Below are 21,689 nucleotides of genomic sequence, written 5' to 3' on the forward strand. Positions count from 1 at the left end.
CTTCTTGTTGCACTGCCCTGAGATTTCATCCCGGCCCTTGCTGGTTGTTTTTATTTACTGTGTTGGGTATAAGGTGCAAGACATTAAAAAAAATTTTTTTTCCCAGAAGTATTATCTCTTGGCTAATTTCATTCTATTCATTTCCTTGGTCTTCTCTTGCTGTAATTCTAGGAGAACATTGGACCTTCTGGATTGGTAATCTAATTTTCTTAAATTTGCCTTACCGTTTTTTCATCTTTTTGTCTTTTTGCTTGACAGTCCTTTCCATCTTGTTATTTATTTATTTGCTTTGAATCTGGGCTATCACTTTCTTAAGTTTCCAGAGTTCATTCTTCTTTATCATAGATCTAGTTCTTGATGTATGGATGAAATATCTTCTGATATCTGATATTAATATTTCTTCTTTTTAAAAAAAATTATTTATTTTAGAGACAGAGAGAAAGTGTGAGTGGAGGGGGAGGGGCAGAAGGAGAGGGAGAGAAAGAATATCAAGCAGACTCCTTGTTGAACACAGAGCCCCGTGGTGGGGCTCAATCCCACAACGCTGAGATCATGACCTGAGTCGAAATCAAGAGTTGGACCCTCAACTGACTGAGCCACCCAGGTGCCCCTGATATTAATATTTCTGAGGATATGAATTCTATATTTTTATTTTCTGGGTTTTTAAAAATAGTTTTGGGTCCCTCCAAGTCCCATTTGCTCTTTGTTTTTATCATACTCCATCACACTGGGGTTTCCCTTGAGTGTCGGAAAATCTCTGGACATCCACTTGTGTGAAAGAGTAAGATACAAAAACCTGTTTGGAGATTCAGTGTGTATGGTGTGTATGTGGACAAGGGTTCATTGTCAGGTCATGGGTAACTCAGCAGACTTTTCATTAGAGCTCCAATGAGGGATGTGGGGACTTTCCCTGGGGGACATTGATTTTTCTCTAGAGCAAGGGTAAGTAAACATTGTCTGCAAGACTCAGTAAATATTTCAGATTTACAGGCCAGATAGTGTCTGTTGCAACTACTCAGCTCTTCTATTGGAGCAAAAACCAGTCATAGATAATTCATGAATCAATGTGCGTGATTGGGTTCCAATAAAACTTTATTTGCAAAAACAGTAGGGTGGAGAAGACTTGGCCCACAGCTTGTAGTTTCCTAGTCTCTTGCCTGTGGGCATATACATCGAGTTCCTGGAGGGCTAAGAGCCAGGCAGAGACAGGAGGGAGGGTCCCACTGTTCACTAAGTTGATCCTCAATTAATTTTCTGTTTTCACCTGGCTATTTATGATGTGAGGTGCCTGAATTCTGAACTGATGTTGACTCAGTTTCTCTGGAGAATAAACTGTTCATCTTCTATGATGGTAGAAACTAGGGAGAGATAGTTTCCTAGTGGGGCAGTTATCTAGGGATCCAAAGATCCAGAGGCAGACTTTGCCCATTCCTCTGGGTTAGCCCCAGGCTTTATTCTTGCTCTCCATGGTCTCTTGTTTTATTCTTGTTCTCCATGGTACCTTCAAGAGCCAAGACCAAATTTTGTTGGGCAATCTGGCTCACTTTGTTACAATACTGACACTCTTAACACACAGGTTATAATGTTCTTCGCTCTGTCCTCTACCATCTTGTTTTCTTTATTTTTTTAAATTAAATTTTGAAATATTTCAGGAATACGGAAAGGCATAAGAATTGTAAGGACATCATCCTTGTTCTCGCCACCCTATTAAAAAAAAATACGATAGAGACAGGGGACCATGGTTATGCCCTAATTCCATAGTCTCTCAAACTTGGAAAAATTTGTGAACCTGTTAATCCATTAATTTGTGGACCATGTCACTCATATCATTTTTATTCCTTTACTTACACATTGCTTTTGAGGAGGGAGAGAAGAGAAACATATGTCCACAATATTGTCTTGAGTGAACTTGTTATAATTAATATAATCAGACACAGATTTAAATTTTTTTTTTTTAGTATACATAATGTTGTAGTAGAACACCGTTGTTCACATAGGTTTTTCCATCTTCTGGGTTATTTATTTAGAATTAACACCCACAAGTGGAATTATTGGGCCAAAAGGTATGAATATTTTTATGGTTATTGATCCACCATAAAATTTTTCTCCAAGCACTGCCAACTTGAGTGTCATCAATCTCTCCTGAAATGATAAATTCAGAACCACAGTTCTTACTACTGAATTGCAGAGGATAAGCATGTCAATTACTGCAGAAAGTGTGAAGAAATTAGCCAACAGCTATAACTCATTGCCAATCAGAAAGTGTGGTCCACAAACCAGCAGCATAGTGATCACCTGAGAGCTTGTAAGAAATGGAGTATCTCAAGTCCTACCCCAGACCTACAGAGTCAGAAACTGCATTTAAACCAGATTCCCCAGGCGATTCATATGCACAGCAAAGGCTGAGAAGCACCACATCTTATTTGATATTTGGAGGAGTTCCGGTCACACATTTTATTCATCCAATCAAAATGGAGGAGTCTGGGATACTTTCAGTTTTTTTTTTTTTTAAAGATTTTATTTATTTATTTGACAGAGAGAAATCACAAGTAGGCAGAGAGGCAGGCAGAGAGAGAGGAGGAAGCAGGCTCCCTGCTGAGCAGAAAGCCCGATGTGGGGCTCGAACCCAGGACCTGGGATCATGACCTGAGCCAAAGGCAGCGTCTCAACCCACTGAGCCACCCAGGCGCCCCGATACTTTCAGTTTTAAACAGGGCTCCAGACTTTCCCATTACCTTACAGCCTCCTCACTGTTCCAGGTTTGGTCTGTTGCCCAGCAGGGATGTAGGAGGAGCATTGGTCCAAGCTGGAAAACCTTGGTTCTCATTCTTGGGTGAACCATTTGAGTGATTTTGTCAAGTTCGCCATGTTACATAATGGCCTTGTGGAGCACTCAGGACCATTTGAGAAAAAAATGGAAAAGTATTTCAAAAGAATCTTCCAAATCTTCTATACACGTAAAATATGTGATTGCAACCACCATGTGCAGTGGAGGCATGCTGTCCTCATAGGAGCACAAGGTAGGCAGTGTGCCCAGATGAAACTTCATCCCTAAGAGCTCTGAGGCAGCACTGTGGCAGGAAGGGTGCTGTGACATCTCCATAGGGAGCCATCCCTTTGCCACTTGGGATAATTCCATTCTTTTTGAAAGAAATGGGTTGCACATTAAGGTACATAATAGTTTCCTAGGGCTGCTCTAACAAATGACCACTTACTTGGTGGCTTAAAATGACAGAAATCTACTCTCTCTTACTTCTGGAGGCTAGAATTTCTGAAATCAAGGTGTCAGGAGGCCTATGCTCCCTCTGGGACTTGAGGGGAAGAATCTGTCCATCCTCGCCTCTTCCAGCTTCTGGTGGCTCCAGGAAGTCCTTGGCTTGTGGATGTGTAACTCCAATCTCTGCCTCTGTCCTCACATGACTTTTCCTCTGGGCCTGGTCTTCTTCCCTTCTCTCTCTTACTTGTCATTGGATTTGGGGTCCACCAGAATAATCCAGGATGATTTCATCTCAAGATCCTTAATTCACATTTGCATAGAGTCTTCCCAGATAAGGTCACATTCACAGGTCCCATGGATTAGGACTTGCACATACCCTTTTGGGGGCCACTATTCCACCCATTGCAGGGAACATGAAAGAATCCAGGCATGAAGCTGGAGAGGGCACACTTGACCACCTGACTCCTTCCCTCAGATTGGCAAAAACTAACCAGCAGATGGTAACCTCAACCCTGTTTCAGGGACAATGGGTCATGTGAGATGTGTCTGAGTCATGATGAGGTATTGGGACTTTCCTGACTATTATGTACTTGGGCATCCACAGAATTCTGAGACTTTGAGATAGTGGGTGTAGTCCATGGGGCTCTCCTTAGCCGTGACACTTTTGTCTCTCAGAATGTCCGCCCCTAGCCATTCCAATGACCTCAACCTCCAGTGGCCCCAATCTCCAATCAAAGACTTCTACCCGAGCAGCCCAAGACAAACGGTGTGTGTCTGTGTGTGCATGTGCGCACGCATGTGTGTGTAGGCGGATGTTTGTCTTATAACTAGTTAATTTCAAGTTATGGGGGATTTTTTTAAAAACCAGAAATGGATATCCCTCAAGTAATACATAGGGATGGAAAGACAAAATTTCCTCCCCTGCCTTCCTTACCCCTCCTCAGATTTCCATGAGACAGGCTGGAGTTTGTACCAGCTGCCTCTCCAGGTTGTTTCATGAGCTCTTCCACGTGGCCACACCTGCACCCAGTGAAGGCAGGTCTGACTGGCCATGCCACACCTAGGTTCCTGGATGGAACCAGCAGGAGTGCTTGGGATGAGAGGAGGCAGGGGAGGCTCAGGAGAGGTTGGGTAAGAATTCTGAGTACTTGGGCACTTGGGGGAGCCTGCCTGTTTGTGTCCTGGTTGCTTGCCAGTGAAGATAGCTGTTGTGTTGACCAGCCCAAGGCACCTGAAACTTAGTGGGCCAAAGAGCAGCTAGCAGGATGTAAGTTGTAATGAAACATGGGCTCACGGCCAGGTCTCCTTTAGAGAAATCTGGGGATACCTCTAAAGGGTGGAGGAGAGGTGGTGAGATGAATGGGGATGTTGGTTCAAGAGAAGTAGTTGAGAACCCAAGGAGGATTTTGTAAGCACTGAAGTTAAGAGTGCAGGATAGGACTATGTAACCTGCTTTAAGTGTGACTGAAGCTGTTCCTATGGCCTCACCCCATATCGTGCCTTCTTAGACTAGGGTTTAGATGGGACCCTAGATATGCATGGAAGAACATGTGAAGAGAAGGGTAAGAACTTCCCACAGAAATGCCCAGCAAGCTATACCAAAGCAACAGAGCTCCAATTAGGATGATCACTAATCAGTCACCCAAAGCCAATGATGGGCAGCATTGGTCAGCAGGGAAGTTTGTTGTATTGGAAGAGGTACAGCTATTTTGTTAGAGTTTAGCTACATGAATAAAGTTGGTTAGAGGCTTTGTAAAGGAAATAGTAAAAATTGTATGGACAGGTGCATTTTGAATGTAATATTTTTTTTATTGATAGAAGTGGGATGTACTGACTAATCACTGAATTAGACTGGGCTATACCAGGACCTTCTGATCAAGCAAGAGACTTGGATTTTTTTTTTTTTAAGACAGGAAGGGAAGGGGGATGGGCAGAAGGAAGGGGAGAGAGAGAATCTCAAGCAGACTCCCCGCTGAGTAGGGCTTGAGCTCATGACCCTGAGATCATGACATGAGCTGATATCAAGAGTTGAATGCTTAGCCAACTGAGCCACCCAGGGACCCTGAGATCTGGAAATTTTTAAAGGATTTTAGAAAGAAAGATCTTGAGATTCTAAGAGGAAGAGAGAGATTGGATGGTATATTAGTCTCGTATAGCTGCTATAAAACCCTGCTACATACTTAGTGACTTAAAAACACAAATGTATTATCTTATAGTTCTAAGGGTCAAGAGTCTGAAATGAACACTGTGGGGCTAAAATCAAGGTATCAGCAGGACCGAGTTGCTTCTGGAGGCTCAAGGGGAGAATCCATTTCATTGCCTTTTCTCCCTGATAGTGGTGTCCCACATTCCTTGGGTCCTGACCCCCTTCCCTCTTCAAATCTAGCAATGCCTACCCAAGGCTGGATCACATTGTGTCACTCTGACACTGACCCTTCTGCCTCCCTTATCTACAACAAGAACTCTCCTGGTTATACAGGGCCATCTGGATAATCCAGGGTAAACCCCTATGTTAGACTAACTGATTAGTAATCTTAATTCCATCTGCAAATGTAATCCCCCTTTGCCATGTAACCTAACATATTTTACAGATTCTGGGGATTAGGACTTGGGCATTTTTGAGGGACAATTATTCTGTTTTCCACAGGTGTAATTTGAGAGGCATTTGTGCAGAAGGTGGAGAATGAAGTCACTTAACAGAGGGTGTGGTGGTAGGTAAACGGTGTACACCAGGCCTGCATGGACTTTTTGGGAATGGCACCAACATGTTTTATTTCATTGTCATTGTTACAACCTATGCAAATAAACTCAGTGTTCATGAATCTATGCTCACCCGTGTCCTGTTTGCCATCACTGCATGCGAAACATGGGAGACAGCAAAGTGCCTTCTCTTGGAGGTTCCTATGAGTGGCTTTGGCTGTTAGGAGTCTGTTGCCTTAACTCCTCTCCTAGCTTTTGTGGGGTTGATTCTTAGAGAGAGGGGCTGAGAAGGTTAACTCCATAGTCAAGGTGGCAGAGGACTGAGAGAAGGTGAAAGAATTCTCCACCCCAGAAAGAGATGGAAGAGGATCTCCTCTTCCCTCCTCTTCTCAACTCCATGAGACTGGCCAGAAACAGCACGAGGGTGGAGTGCAAGCAAGCACTGCTCGCCTTGTCCCTGCTCATCTGGGCTGGAGGTGTCTTACTTAGGAGCTAACACTTTCAAAGTGGGATACAGAGGCAAGGAACAAAGGGTTGGTTGCCTAGGATAAGACCTAAGCTTCATGCAGAGAGAGTACAAGGCTTTTGTGTCTGCATTTGGGCTGTGCAATGCCATTTCTTAGGTGTCAAAAGAGGTACAATGGAGACAGAAATGTCATCTAGGGATATAGTGAGTGTACTTGGTTGGGTTGACCCTTGTGTTGTGTCTCTTGGGTCCAAGTGAAGCAGTTAGGGATCCTGGGAAGTGAGAAGCCCTCCAGAATAGGTAAACAAGGCAAGAAAATGGGGATTCCTGCTCAGTCTTCACCATCTCCTGGGAATTGCACCCCAACATGTACCTAGAGCTACTTTAGGTGCTGCCAAATGCTTATAAGCCTTGCTCCCAGCCACAGTAGATCTGTCCAGGAATGGATACCTTACTGACCCAACCAGGGTTGCTACCCTCTTTCTCTAGCTTCAGGTATAGAAACTGCAGTTACAAAGTTCAGGGGTTGGAGGCAGTCCTGTTTCCTAACACCTGTCTGTGATTAAAGAGGCTGAGGCCAACAAGGAAAGTGGAGCAGGACAAGAGGTGAAGAAGAAGCCTTGGGAGTGTTTGGGGCCCTGGCTCCAGATTTTTTTTTTTTTAAAGATTTTATTTATTTACTTGTCAGAGAGAGATCACAAGTAGACAGAGAGAAAGAGAGAGAGAGAGGGAAGCAGGCTCTCTGCTGAGCAGAGATCCTGATGCGGGACTTGATCCCAGGACCCTGAGATCATGACCTGAGCTGAAGGCAGCGGCTTAACCCACTGAGCCACCCAGGCGCCCCCAGATTTTTTTTTTTTTAAGTGTGGAGCCCAGCATGGGGCTCAAACTCATGACCCGGAGATCAAGACCCAAAGCTGAGATGAAGAGTCGCTCACTCAACCAACGGAGCCACCCAGGCATCCCCTGGCTCCAGCTATACCAATACTTAGGGGCGTGGCTGGCCTTCCCCAAGCTCAACTCTGCAACTCCTCCTTGTAGGGTGTGGCCAGCACATGCTCCTTTCATTGGAACTGGGTTCAAGCTGGGGTTCTCTTGCCTGACAACAAAGCAATAGTATTGAAAGAAGGATGAAGGTGATAGGAAGGTGATGGCAAGTTCATGGAGGCACCCTTTGTAGCCAGAGAGGCTTCCTCTCCCCCAGAACATGCACTTCCTTGCAGTGCACAGACAAGTTATCAGAGTCTCCTGGAGACAGACTAAGACAAGGAAACGGGCCAGCAGGCAATGTGGGAGGCAGCAGTACTGTTGGAGTCCAAAGTCAACATCAGTGGCTGCAGGAAGACTTGAGAAAGGACAGGAAAAACACAGAGAGAGAACAGAGAGGCATGGAAAGAGCTTTGCAGACAGCAGGCACATCACAGCATATAAACAACAATGTCCACAGATCATTGGGTGTAGGTGGCACCAAAGCAGAATTGGGAGGTGTTACAGACTGAATTGTGTCCCCCCAAATTTCATATGTTGAAGCTCTAACCCTGCAATGTGACTGTTTTTGAAGATAGGGCCTTTAAGGAGGTCATGGGTTGGGGCTCAGATTTGATAAGACTTTGGTCATAAAGAGAGGAAGAGACACCAGAGATCTCTCTCTCTCTGTGTGCACAGAGGAAAGACCATGTGATGACACAGAAGCAGGAGGTCATCTGCAAGCCAGGTAGAGAGGTCCCACCAGAAACCAGCCCGGCAGTCACCTCAATTGTAGACTTCCAACCTTTGGAACTGTGAGAAAAATAAAGGTTTGTTGTTTATGTCTCCCAGTCTTGGTATTTGGTATTTGGTATTTGGTATTTTGCTTGGCCACATGAGCTGACTATTATAGGAGGAAACTGAAAAGATAGAATAAATAGAGGAAATACAGAGGAAGTCCATTAAGAGCATGATTTCTCATTGAGAAGTTTTAACATCCTTGTCTCCTTATCTCTGCCTCCTTCTGATTAGTATATGGTGTTATTATCAAAGGCGAAATTCTCACATCATTAGAAGGTGCTAACACAGCAACCATCCACCAAATGTGCCACCCACCAGCATCAGGGGTTTGAACTGGTTCTTGGGTGAGTACGCAGCCGGCCAATTTATCCCCATAGTCCCTTCTATTTCCTTGTAGAAAGGGGTAGAAGCTCATCTCCTGGCTGCCAGGGGTAGGACCCATGGTCAGTCATTCAGTCAACATTATTCAGTACCTACTAGTGCCATGAAATAATGAATAGCCTTCTGGACCGCAGGGTGATGCTCACACCGAGCTAATAGCAAGGTCATGGCTTCTAACAACTTTGACCAGTAGTCATGGTTTATTACACACACACACACACACACACACACACACACACACACATTTTATATGTGGGGCCTCATTTATGACATATATAGGTTATATATATTATAGTTGACCCTTGAACAACATGAACAACATGGGGATGGGGCACTGAATCCCCATGCAGTCAGAAATCCATACAACTTCAGACTCCCCCCAAACTTAACTGCTAATAGCCTGCTGTTGATCAAAGCCTTACTGACAATACACACAATGCATATTTTGTATGTCATATATATGATGTGTCATATTCTTACAATAAAGTAGACAGAGAAAAGAAAATGTTATTAAGAAAATCACAAGAGAAAATACATTTATAGTACTGTACTATATTTATTGAAAAAAATCTGTGTATAAGTGGCATTCAAACTCATGTTGTTCAAGGCCCAACTAACCCTTGTATGTATATATATATATATATATATATATATATATATATATAATGGGGGGGTCTATATATGTATATATATATAATCCATTAATATGGATTGTTAAATCTAGAGGGGAGAGAAATAACAAAAGTGAATTTAGAAAACTTTTAGGCCAGTCACTTAAAAAAACTGAGAGAAAAGTTTTAGAATTCATCCTCTCTCCCTTAACAAAAAATTGAGACATAGTTTTATTACAAATTGTAGAGAATATGACAAAAAAAGTAAAACAGGTGAGTTGGAGGAAGAAGCAATGGGTTGAGGGGTGTCTGGAGGGGACCCCTAGAGCTTCGCACACATAAGGAGTGTGGTCCACAGAGCAGGTGTGGGAGAAGATGGAGACACAGAGTCTGGGGAGATGGACAGTGAGGAATGGTTCACAGCTGTGGGACGACGAGGCATGGAGTGCAAAGTATTATGGGACAGTGACTATCACTTCTACTTTAGAAATGAAATACAAATATGTTACAGCGCTCATTGGAAATTGGGGCCTCTAAATGGGGAGGAAACCTGGAAAGAATATGTGGGAAAGGTGAGTAGGAGAGTGTGTTTGCAGTCCCTTGCACTGTATGTGTGGTTTTCTAGTCCTGATGCACTAAAGAGAAACAAGACACGAAGAGGTTCTGGCTAGAGAGGGAAAGGACTACAGTACTACAAAGAGGGAAGAGGAACTTCTGGCTCCCATTCATTCATTCATTCATTCATCCAATTTTTTCATGTTGGGGAAAGTGAGGAAAAGAGAGACTATAAAGAACTCCTGAATTGTGGGTCACCAAGAGAAAATACCTTCCATGGAGAAATGTGAGATGAGTGAAGGGACATGAGGGTGAATTTAGCCACTCAGAAGGAAGACTACATCCCAGGCCAGTATCTCAGCCTTCTAGGTTTTGGTTTGGATACAGTGGCCCTGGCTATCACATTGCCTCTGATCTTTCCTTCCCTGTCACCTGAGGTGGGCTGGGAAAAAGAAGACGCAAAGATCCCACGGTGTCTGGAATCACATAAAAGCAAAGTTGCAATGACCCCTTCGGCCCCTTTCTTCCTTCCCCCAAACTTTCATTAAACATTAAGTTCATGGACTTCCATCACCCTGGCTGGTTTTTTTAATAACCCTCAGGGTATTCAGGTCCTTGCTGTCTTATCTCATTTCGTTAATTACATTTCAGGATCATGGAGGGTTAGGAGGCAGAGAAAGAACCAGCATCCAATTTCAGAGAGCAGTGCGATCCCGAGATGGGCAAGCAAGATGATGTAAAAAATCAATTCAGCAGTCAGCTGTGATGCACAAATGGCTCCCAGGGATAGGGTAAGGACAGCCAAGTGCACAGGCAGATAGGGAATGAGACAACTCGATCTCTCTGTGCAGGGCAGTGTGATGTGACTTCTGCAGGGACCAGGCATAGCTCAGTGCCTAGTGAGTGGGGAGAGATCTCTGCAGAAACCCTGCAAAATGTAGGGCTTTTCGGACCACTTGGAACTGAAATGTATACCGTTTTGCATTCCCAGATTGGTTTGTCAAGTGCTGTAAGGCTTGGGTGAATAAAAACGGGGCTCTGATGAGGATCCTGGCAAAGGACGGTAAGACCTCCATTGTTTGGCGATCTCACACAGGTGAGCTATACGACCAAAACGGCCTCTGAGCAGAGTCTACAATGACACAAACCTTAGGCCTCAAGGGTTCAGAAGAGCACGCCCCTCGGAAAAGACTCTTTACTCTTGCTTCAGGACCAAGGCTAAGGGACTTGGTCGTTCGATTTCCTGGTATGGTAGATTGATTTAAAAATGAGTCTATTTCTCCAGCCCTTGAATCTGGTCTGGGCTTGTGACATGTGTTGACCGATAAAAGACAACAGAAGTGCCAGAGTGTCAGTTCCAAGCCTCAAGAGGCTTTGCCTGCTTGTACCCTCTCTCCCAGAATTCTACTATTCCCACGTGAGCAAGGTCAAACTCGCCGGAGGATGAGAGACTATGTGAGGGAGAGCCCAGTATCCCAGCCGAGGTCATGCTAAACCGCCTGGAGCCAAGCACGTGAGAGAGCCCAGCTAAGAGCACAGAGCTGTCCGTGGCTGCACATGGATACCAGCCCGAGCCCAGGGGAGCCAGCTGGCACATAATCATGCGAACCATAGCAAATGTCTGCTGTTGGAAGCCACTAGGGTTTGAGGTCGCTTATTACTCAGCGATATCTAACAGAAACACCTGGTCTGCCTGCAGACTGTTGACCAGGAACAAGAAAACAAACCAACAATCAAACAGCTAAAAAGCAGAAACACAGACTCGAAGGTTGTAATGGTCTGAGGCTCTTTAGGGAAAGGGAAGAAGTTTGTGGCACTTCCTAAGACGCTGATCATTGGCAGTTGCAAAGCGCGGTATAAAAGTCATCCAGGAAAACTTAACTGAAATATAGTATCCTTTCTTTAAGAAGGCAAGTGCATGAACCATACCTAAGAAAGATTCTCGTTTGGGGGCACCTGGATGGTGCAGTCAGTTGGCTATGCAACGCTTGGTTTGTTTGGTTCAGGTAGTGATCTCAGGGTGGTGAGATCGAGGCCTGTGTCGGGCTCCGTGCACAGCGCAGAGTCTGCTTGGAGCTTCTGTCTCCCTTTCTCTCTGCCCCTCCCCTTTTCTCTCTCTCTCTACTAAATAAATCAATCTTAAAAAAAAAAAGAAAGTAAAGGAAAAGATTTTCATTTAAAATACTTAAGATAACAGGCTTAAGGTGTTAAACACTGTTTATCTGGGAGATTCATTTGTGTGGGGGGGGACCATACTACCTGAAGCAAAAATTGGGGGTACCTGGGTGGCTCAGTTGGTTAGGTGAATGCCTTCGGCTGAGGTCATGATCCCAGAGTCCCGGGATTGAGTCCCGCATTGGGTTCCCTGCTCAGCAGGAAATCTGCGTCTGCCTCTGACCCTCCCCCCATCATGCTCTCTCGTTCTCTCTCAAATAAATAAATAAATAAAATCTTAAAAAAAAAATCAGGTAGCATCTTAGATAGAACTTTTTGTAGCTTCCAGGTGCAAAAGGCAGCGCATGCTGGGAAGTGGAGTTTGGTTGTCATGATGTTGGCCCTTAGCCACTCATGGTGACAATGGGACAGTGCGGTTGAAACCAGGATGACCCCAGAAGATCCGCACAGAAGAACCAAACTCTTCCCATATGGCCTTTCCTTCCTCACAGGTGCCAGAAGAGCGGTGCCATAGGAGGCAGCCGGGGCAGAAACACAGATGTGGGCTGCAGGGCCAGCCTTCCTGGGCAGCTTGTGGGCAGCAGATGGAAAAGAGACAGGGTGGAAGAGTTGCATTTGCAGAAAGCCGCTGTCTGCAAGACACGCTTCACTTCGTGGCTTGCCCTTTATGGCTTCCTCTGAACACCATATGCCCAGTTCTTTCTGTTCCACGTACCTGAAGTCTGCTCCTTTCCAAGACACCATTAAGCACCACAGGGTGCTTAATGATAAATAAATCATTAAAAATGATAAAAATAATGGTTCGTATTTATTGCCTGTGTAATACATGCCAAGGACTGGATGAACTCATTAACCCTGTACATTAGTGCTACTGCTCTCTCTCCTTTAAAGAAACAGAACGGAGGCAGAGAGAGAGAAAGCAGCCTGCCTAAGGTTGCAGTTAGAAAATGGGCAGAGGCAGGACCCCAGCCCTGACGCCTGGCTTCACACCCATCCCCTGATTCGTCCTGCTGGGCTCCTTCAGTAGGCAAGTGTCCCTATTCCCTTCCCGGCTGGGTGTGCTCACAACCTTTGACCACAGCCCTGACCCAACCCATCACCAGCCCTGGAACCTCTCCCCAGCATCAGTTCCCAGGGAACTGCGTGGCATGCACCTGTTCTCTGGGGGATGAGGTCCTTTGCCTGGTGGCTGATTAACACCCATCACCTGCCGCAGGCCCAGGGAGAGCAGCACTGACTTGGGGATGTGTGCGCCCACCTGAGACAGCTCAGCTTTCAGCTTTGGTGAGCAGAGCAGTCGCGCACCCAGGGCCAGCTGCCAGCGCCCCCTCCCCATCCCCGCCCCCGCCGCTGCTGACTCCCGAGGCTCCAGACTGCTTTATCTCCTGCTTACACCTGTCTCCTCTCCCTCCTCTCTATCTGGGAGTTTCCTTGTGGTTCTAATGAAAAACCCTTGTGTCACATTGAAAAGTTGCCAGTTATTGCTGCTGGGAATAAAATCTGGTCTCTGCTGGGCGGAGACCCCGGAAGCTTCGAGCTGGGAGTGAGGACAGGCTGGTTGGAATCATCTCTCCGGTCAGGCATAATGAGATGCTGCCAGGTGGGGCCCTCCCCGACAGCGCTAAACAAACACACACCAGGCCCTGCCAGGCTCCCCGCCCCACCTGGACCGCCTCCCTGCCCCGCCTCAGCCCCGCACACCTGCCAGGAGTCTGTGGGCTTCCCTCAGGCTGACTGGTTCAGGCTCTTTCCCCACGTCCCCCAGAGATCAGACAAAGCAGGGTGCCCCTTCTTCTGTGAGCTCTCAGGTCACACAGCTCAGGGCTGAGCACAGAGCCTCAGGGCTACACAGTGGCTTCCCCAAGGAGACCTGGTCAGTGTACCTGCAGATTATTCAAAATGCAGGCTCCTCTGGATCTATCTGGAGTCACTGAATCCAAATCCCCACAGCTAGGGTTTGGGAAACCCCATTCTGAACCCCTTCCTGCCTGGACAGTCCTGCTCAAAACCACTGGACCCGACTGAACTGACCCAAGGGAAGATGCTTCCCCCCCATCCCCCTCAAACCACCGCCACACACATGCTCTCCTAGGACTGCGAAGTCTCATGTGCCCTTCAAAGGCCAGTGTGACTCGCACTGATCCTCCCAGCACATGGGGACAGTCATTCCTGTCCCTTTCTCACAGAGACAGAAGCTCAGAGCCCCTTACAGGCTACGGCACCAATGCACGCAATGTCACCCCACCACCTCCCTCATGGCCACTCTCTGGGACAAAGGCAACCACAGTGAGATCAGAAAGCAATTTTAGAGGCTGGTGCTTGGGGAGACCCCCAACATGACAGTTGGGTGGGCGCAGTGGCTCTGTGGCTAGCAGAGTCAGCGACAGACCTGACTCCACAGAAATCCACGTCCAAGTGCAAGCTGAGCTCCAGCCTCCGGCCATCTTGAGGAACACTTTCTTTGGAGAAAACGGGAATCTCAGTGATTCTCACAAGGGGTGATTCTGCCTCCCTCCTGGCTCTGCCCTGGGAACGTTGGATGATACCTGAAGAGATTTTTGGTTCTCATGATTGTGAGGTGGGCTTTGGCATCCAGTAAGTAGGTAGAAGTCGGGGAGGTTGCTAACTATCCTAAAATGCAGAGGACTGCCCAGGATGTCAATAGCAACATTATCAGTGAGTCCCGGGATAGAAGGAGATGCCTGCTCCAAGCCAGGGATGTCCTTGGTCCACTGAACACAGGGTGTTCACTTAGCATTTTGGATTTGGGAGAGGAATTTTTCTTAGCCTCAATTTCTTGTTATTCATCTAGAAAGAGGAGGCAGATCAACCTAGGGGCCAGCAGAGAAAGGCTCACAGGTTGAACACACAGCCAGCCCTCTGTGTGAGCTGGGTTTAAAGGACCCACTTTACACCAAAATCCATTAAATGCTAAGACTCAGCTTAAAACCTTGATCCCTCAGATACTGGTCAACGCTTAAACAATAGCATATGGATGGATATCGTTCGGTGTGAGACTGTCTGATCAGATTTATTCCATCACGGATTCCCCAGGGTGTCTCTCCTCTTCACCGAGGATTCGAAAAACAGACTATTTAGTTGACAAAATTGAGTTTCCCCTGCGTTAACAGAGTGGGAGTGGAACCAGCTCCGGGTGCAGATTGTAGCACGAAAGCTCCTGAGGAAGCTGGGCTGGAGGTGCCAAATATTTTCTTTACAGTTGATTTGATGAGGTTCTGGGGTTGATGGTGTGTGGAGGTGGAACGCCTCCTGACGGCTCGGCCCCCTCCGACAAGCGCAGCCAACACCTCAAAGGGCACACATCATTTCCCTCACCCGTAAAGGAATCTGGGCATTTTATAGCTGAAAAGGGACCCATTCCACTTGAATTAATCAAGAGGCTGAAGGTAAAAGTGCATTACGTAGCTTTTAAGGACATTCTTCCTGGATTGACAAGGTCCCGTGGCCACCCCCTGGAAAGCTTCAACAATGGAATGTTTCTTGACATCACTCAAGGGAGGTCTGCTGTCTTCGCGGTACTTGCGTGGGGTCTGTGTTTTTTCACTCATCAGTTTAAGAGATGACTATGGTCTGCCTCTTGGTGTGGTACATACTTGTTAGCCGTGACCCCGTAACATTTCTCCTTTGTTAAATTAGAGGAAAACAGTAATATTATTGAGGGGAAACATACCTTTCAGCCACTTTGGACATTTTTAAACAATGTCTGTCAATCTGTGCATTCAAAAATGTTATCTGGGGAAAGATAGAACAAAGGTATTAAGATCAAACTTGATTTTTTTCCCCTTCTCCCTATGAACCCAAACCTTGTATTTCCATCCATAACCAAACAGCTCTTCTGGCCAGCCTTTGCCAACGCTCCAGCTTTGCATTCCAACAATCATTGGCCCTTCCGGAAGTTCCCACCATACTCGGGAATCACACTCCACAATTTAGCCTATGCTAATATTCTGTACTGTGTTGTAGCCTGAGTCTTGACTCCCAAAAGTCATTGCAAGCTTAAAGGCAGTGGTAGATATCCTACGAAGCTTAGCAGCACTTAGAGGCACTGTAAATATCTGGTTGGACTGATTTCCAGTCATTTCCCTCTGTACACTCTTCACAACTGCATTACACCCACCATATGCTTGGTGTACTTGACTAGATCATCAAATAGCGACTTCACATACGTTTCCTCTTGCCCACCCCAAATAACCTTGTCAGGGGCAGGCAACTTTGGGTTTCCCCCTCAGAAGCCAGTAAAACATAACATAAAGACCCTGAAGTCACTTCATTGTCAGTGAACCCTAGAAAGGAGTCATGTAATTAGCCATTGTCTGCTGTCCCTGGTTGACCAGTTAGCTTCTCATCATGAAGGAAGGCAACATTGAACCAAATAAAGCTGAAGTGGCACAGAGAATGGGGCTTTCTTTATTTGTAAACTTGCCTTTTGAATCACAGCAATAAAGTCGGTGGTTCTGAGCTGGCTTACTCTGCAAGTTCGTTACAATCTTAAGGACTCTGTGATATCTGTCCCCCCCAACCCCCATCATCCCCCACAGCATTCTGTGGGAACCCCAAGGGGCTGGGTTCACTCCTCTATGTCCTTCTCTAAATAACTGCTGGGGGAACTCGGTGGAGATTTTGTCCTCTCGAGCTTTCGTGGGTTGTTCGCACACAGCACTCAGAGGTTCAAGTCATCCACAGCTGGGTTCCACTGTGGTTTCCAGGAACTCAAAGCTCACTCAGCCTTCAGAGATGAACATTCAAAGGGTTTTCAACCTGGCCACGTCTCCTCTTGGGAGTGCAGTAGTCAATTCATTCACCTGTTTCCGGATGTCCTCTTTTGTAGTTTTCCTGATTGGCTGACTGGGTATGTGCACGGGGCTTTGCGACTGGGACTCTTCTGTCACGCCATACACTGACTAGAGAAGAAGCAAGAAGATAGAATCATGCATCCTCAGAGGGGCAGGGCGCCTTAGGGGTGGGCACAGCAAGAGCTCTTTTGATGCTTCCAATCCCCTCTGTGACGTCCTGACAATAAGTGACCAGCCCCTGCCAATTTCTACAGTGAGGGGACCTCTTCCTCTTGAGGCAGCTTGTCCCATCTTTGGGCTACCACTGTTAGATGATCTTTCCTTTCACTAAGCAGCAACTGTCTCTTGACTATCAGCGTGTCTCCAAATATGGCCCTAGACCATCTGCGAAGAATCATCTGGGGGTTCTTCGTAAAGATGCACATTGCTGAGCCCCAAACCCAGACCTCCTCAGTCTTTGTGGGCAGGGTGTGGGAGCCTGCGCTTTTATCAAATGGCCCAGGGGATTCTGAGGCACAAGAAAGTTCAAGAACAACTGTTGAAAGTTATGCATGGAAGAGCTTCTCTAGATTTTCTGTTCCCCAGCAGATGACAGGCTCCTCTGGTATAAACTGGAGAGGGTCGGGTTTCAGACTCTTTCCTTTTCAGCCAAACAGCTTATGGCCTCAGTTTCTCCCTATGCTATGGCTGCTTATTAAGCAGTTTCCTTGTGCTGGAGACAAAGGAAAGACAATCTTTGCTCTGGGAATGAAATGAAACCCCAGAGGCTATGCAATGTGTAGCTGAAATCTATAAAATCAAGAAGTGGGGGCGCCTGGGTGGCTCAGTGGGTTAAGCCGCTGCCTTCGGCTCAGGTCATGATCTCAGGGTCCTGGGATCGAGCCCCGCATCGGGCTCTCTGCTCAGCAGGGAGCCTGCTTCCTCCTCTCTCTCTGCCTGCCTCTCTGCCTGCTTATGATCTCTGTCTGTCAAATAAATAAATAAATAAAAAATCTTAAAAAAAAAATCAAGAAGGGGTCAGATAGAGAGGATGTGAATTCCATGAAATTCTGGAAGATTAGAATTAGGGGGCCCTTAAAGATTAAATGAGGATGTTTTAAGACTAACGTCATAAAGTCTAAAACCTACAAGGGCATAACTCACCTCAGTAAAGAATAAAATATGTAAGTGGATTCAAGAAGTTGAAATATACGTCATGTCGTGTGTGTGTGTGTGTGTGTGTGTGTGTGTGTGTGTGTGTGTGTGTGAAGATGAGAGGATTGGCCATCACAAGAAACAGCAATGCCTGGGGGTACAACTCTAGCTTCTTGAAATTAATATCACGGGGGACAGATATGTCCTCCGACAATACGGCCCTTGGTGCCATGGTGAAGTTGGGGTATACCAGTCGTGGGGCAGGCTGATGGGGGCAGCCTCAAGTATGTCATGGCCACTGCCACTTCCAGGAGAGTGAAACACAGATAAACGATGGTTGGCCCATTCACAGTTGGGTACGATGGTGATTTGAATTTGGATGATCTACGTACATAAAAGATTTTCAAAGTACTAAGCTCACCTTCACCTGTGGGACTTGGATACTTTTTATTCCTTTAGTTTCTTTTCCTTCCCAGAGCCAATTGCTACTCACCCTCCACACCTCAGCACACTTGAGCCTGCTTTGGAAGCCCTCAGGGAGCCCCGGGTCTGGTGTCCCCTCCTGGCTCCCTGGCACCATCCAGCATTTCCCTGCCACAGCCCTTCTGACAGCCTGGGGGTTTGCCCCCTTCCCCTGCGCCCTCTCTCCCAGGCTGTGGGTGTTGTGACCACTTGTGTCACCGTATTTCAGCAGCAAGAAGGGGTCAAGTACACACCAGCCACTCCACAAATATTTGTAGAACGAATGAATGAAATGGTTTCAAAGGACAAAATGGGGGAGAATTAACAAATAGCAAACGACTGTTTGAACAGTACCAGAAACAGAAGGGCTATTTGCATCAGGAATTTTTAATTTAGCTAAACTAGCGAACCTTTTTAACCTTTTGTGGGTTCTTCAGACGTCGGCATTTCCTGATATCCATTTCTGTTGTGTTCACACAGCCTGGCTGAGAAAAAAAAAAAATCATATAAATTACCAAGTGAAAATCACACCTTCCATCATGACCCAAGCGACACCATCAGACCCAGTCTTTGTCTTTCCCATTACAGGTATTACATGATTAACTCCACTTGGCTGTTTACAGTTCCTTTTATAAAGACGTTTCGTCTTCAGCATGTGTTCCTGCACGGAGGCCCCATATGAAATATCAAAGCCTACCCCTCACTATCTAGGGGTGACAATGCAGAGGCTAGAGTGAAGAGTTTATAAGCATAAACGTCCTTTTTTTTTTTTTTTTAAAGATTTTTATTTTTTTGCCAGAGAGAAGAGAGTGAGAGAGGGAGCGCAAGTGGGGGGAAGAGAAGAAGCATGCTCCCCGATGAGCAAAAAGCCCGATGCAGGACTTGATCCCAGGACTCTGGGATCATGATCTGAGCCAAAGGCAGATGCTTAACCGACTGTGTCCCCAGAGTAAACTTCTTATTCAGAGTGGCCAGATCGTTTCAACCACAGCCTTTGTTACTAAACATTATCTGACCATCTACAACAATCCAATATCATGATGGGGAAATACTTCCTGTGTTCTGCTTTTAACCAGCTTTTAGACATAGTTTGAGGACATAGTTTCCTCATTCTAGTTCCATTTCATGAGGAAAATGCAAGATTTGTCTTAATCATAGGAAATTAGAAATACAATCGCACCTCATTATGCATGGATTTTGTATTTGTGAATTCACCTACGAGCTAAACTTTATTCATAACCCCCGAGTCCCTCTTTGTGCTGCCTTCATGATCATTTGTGGACACAGACAGAGCAGCAAAGGCTGTGAGCAGCCCGATGTGTGCATTCCCGGTGACGCAAAGGTGAGGTTCTGCCTTTCTGTTTCATCTCTTACTGTGAACAAATGTTCTTTTGATGATCTATTTAGGACCACCTTTTCCACATTTCTGTGCTTTTTCTTGGTGATTTTGCTGTTTAACACAGCCCCAGAGCACAGTGTGATGTGACCTCTTGTGTTCCTACTCGCAAGAGGGCCATGGGGTGTGTGACAGGGAACACAGGTGTGTCAGAGAACACTGGTGGTCCCGAATTCAGTATCATGAATCAACAACATACATTAAATAAGACGTCTTTAAACAGAAGCAGGCTATAGACATGGTTACCTACCGATCAACTGAAGAAAAGATTGGGACCAGAGGAACCGAACCCTGCATGTCTCCCAGGATAGTGGCTCAGCCCTGGCTAATTCAGCGTGCACGGTTACTTTGCAGAACGTAACTACCGTGAATACTGACAATGGACCGCATTTGAGGAAGATTATTCTAAGATATAGAGTTGAATGACAGCAGAAATGGAAACTGCTTGTTCAAAGTGAGGGGAGGGAGAAACATCTATCATGCAAATGGATGTCAAAAGAAAGCTGGAGTTAGCTGTACTTATATCAGACTTAAAAACCAAAGACAAACGAAAGGCGAAGAAGGGCACCGTATCATAATAAGGGGACAATCCAACAAGAAGTTCTAACAACTGTAAATACTGATGCACCCAATTTGGGAGCACCCAAATATACTAAAAAAAAAAAAAACCAAAAAACAAAACAAAAAAACCCCCAAACTCAGAAACTGTTTATTTTGGGGCTGTAAACTTCTGGGGCCCAGAGGTCCCAGGGGAGTTCCTATAGTTCTCCTGTTCCAAGTCCGTATTTCACGGATGAATAACTCTTAAGAGCTGAAACTGACATATATTCCAGACAACCCACCAAGATTATATTGACGGAATGGCAAAACCAGTTTCACAAAGTTCAGCAATGCTCTTTAATTTTAAGAATGAGACACCTGGTGGCTAAAGATAGTCTTTTCTTTCAAGTGAAGGAAGAGGGAAACAAAACAAAAACACAGAGAAGCAAGGGGAGCTTTCTCACCACTGGCCTGTGCACATCCCAAAAGGCCCGTTCTTGACTATCCAAAATTTTCCTTTCCGTCTTGTCCTTTTTCCGATCTATCCTGGAAGAGCAAAGAAAGGAGATCAGAGGCTCCTGTTTCTAGAGGCTTAGTGCACACGGGGCTCTTGGCATCTGTGCGGTCCCTGCTCTCTGAAGGGCTGTGACATAGGGGCGGACCCTTCCCTCAAAGGAACCTCCAGAAGTCCACACGTGGGATGAGTATTTTTCTTAGGCTGGACTGCAAGTCATCACAGATGTGGACTGAATGTGGTGGGCCTAAGGAGAGAACCAGAATCCAACTGTCCAAGTGAATGATTAAGATTGAGATTATTCAGAATTGAATTATCCCCGGACACCCCCCCCCATCAAATACTGCGTATTCAAATTATAGGAAAGAATATAACCATAGGCCTGCCGTGTTTCATCCTCAAGTTTGAGAATTTGCTTTAGATTCAGAGTCAATAGAAATGTCTTCAAAATACTGCAATTGCATGTTTTAAAAGTCACTTAAAGCCTCTAGCTTTCTAAAAGCAGAGTAATAGCCCTAGCATGTGACAAGAGCCAGAAGGCAAATACGGCTGGCTTCAGCTGAGGGAGGCACAAATTGCAGGAGGGAAATTACAGGTGACAAAGACAGATTCATTATGTTCTGATCAGTAAATAGATAAGAGGTTTTTTTTTTTTTCTTTTAAGCCTGTATTACATCATATTACCTCTCTAAGTAAAAAGTAACAGATTAATTGTTGTGTAACTTCTGGTTCTTGGCTCTCTTGGGAGCACTTTAGTTTACAGCCCTGAAATAAACCATAATCACCCTGAGATTTCTGTGATAATTACCGTGTACTTCAATGGCCCACAATTATAGTATAATCACGGACTTAATCAAAAAAGTTAATTGAGAAATACCGTATATGTACAAAGTAACAATTTCCCCGCCTTTTTCAACATGCGATGCTGGGTGATCCTTAACGTGCAAATTAGCTCTC

At 45.7% G+C, this 21,689-nt stretch overlaps 1 protein-coding gene across 12 annotated transcripts in view; it reads right to left on the minus strand.

Annotated features, from left to right (window-relative positions):
* Positions 1-21,689, minus strand: part of RGS6 (regulator of G protein signaling 6) — a 558,551-nt gene that overhangs the window by 55,558 nt on the left and 481,304 nt on the right. For all 12 annotated transcript variants that reach the window (XM_047737326.1, XM_047737328.1, XM_047737337.1 and 9 more), the window contains exons 9-12: positions 20,683-20,764; positions 18,693-18,767; positions 16,696-16,794; positions 15,564-15,625 (exon numbers count right to left, since the gene is read on the minus strand). In XM_047737326.1, the coding sequence (XP_047593282.1) occupies positions 15,564-15,625; positions 16,696-16,794; positions 18,693-18,767; positions 20,683-20,764 (318 nt within the window). The remainder of the gene's footprint in view (positions 1-15,563; positions 15,626-16,695; positions 16,795-18,692; positions 18,768-20,682; positions 20,765-21,689) is intronic.

This window comes from Lutra lutra, chromosome 7, assembly GCF_902655055.1.
Source record: "Lutra lutra chromosome 7, mLutLut1.2, whole genome shotgun sequence".
Classification (NCBI taxonomy): Eukaryota; Metazoa; Chordata; class Mammalia; order Carnivora; family Mustelidae; genus Lutra; species Lutra lutra.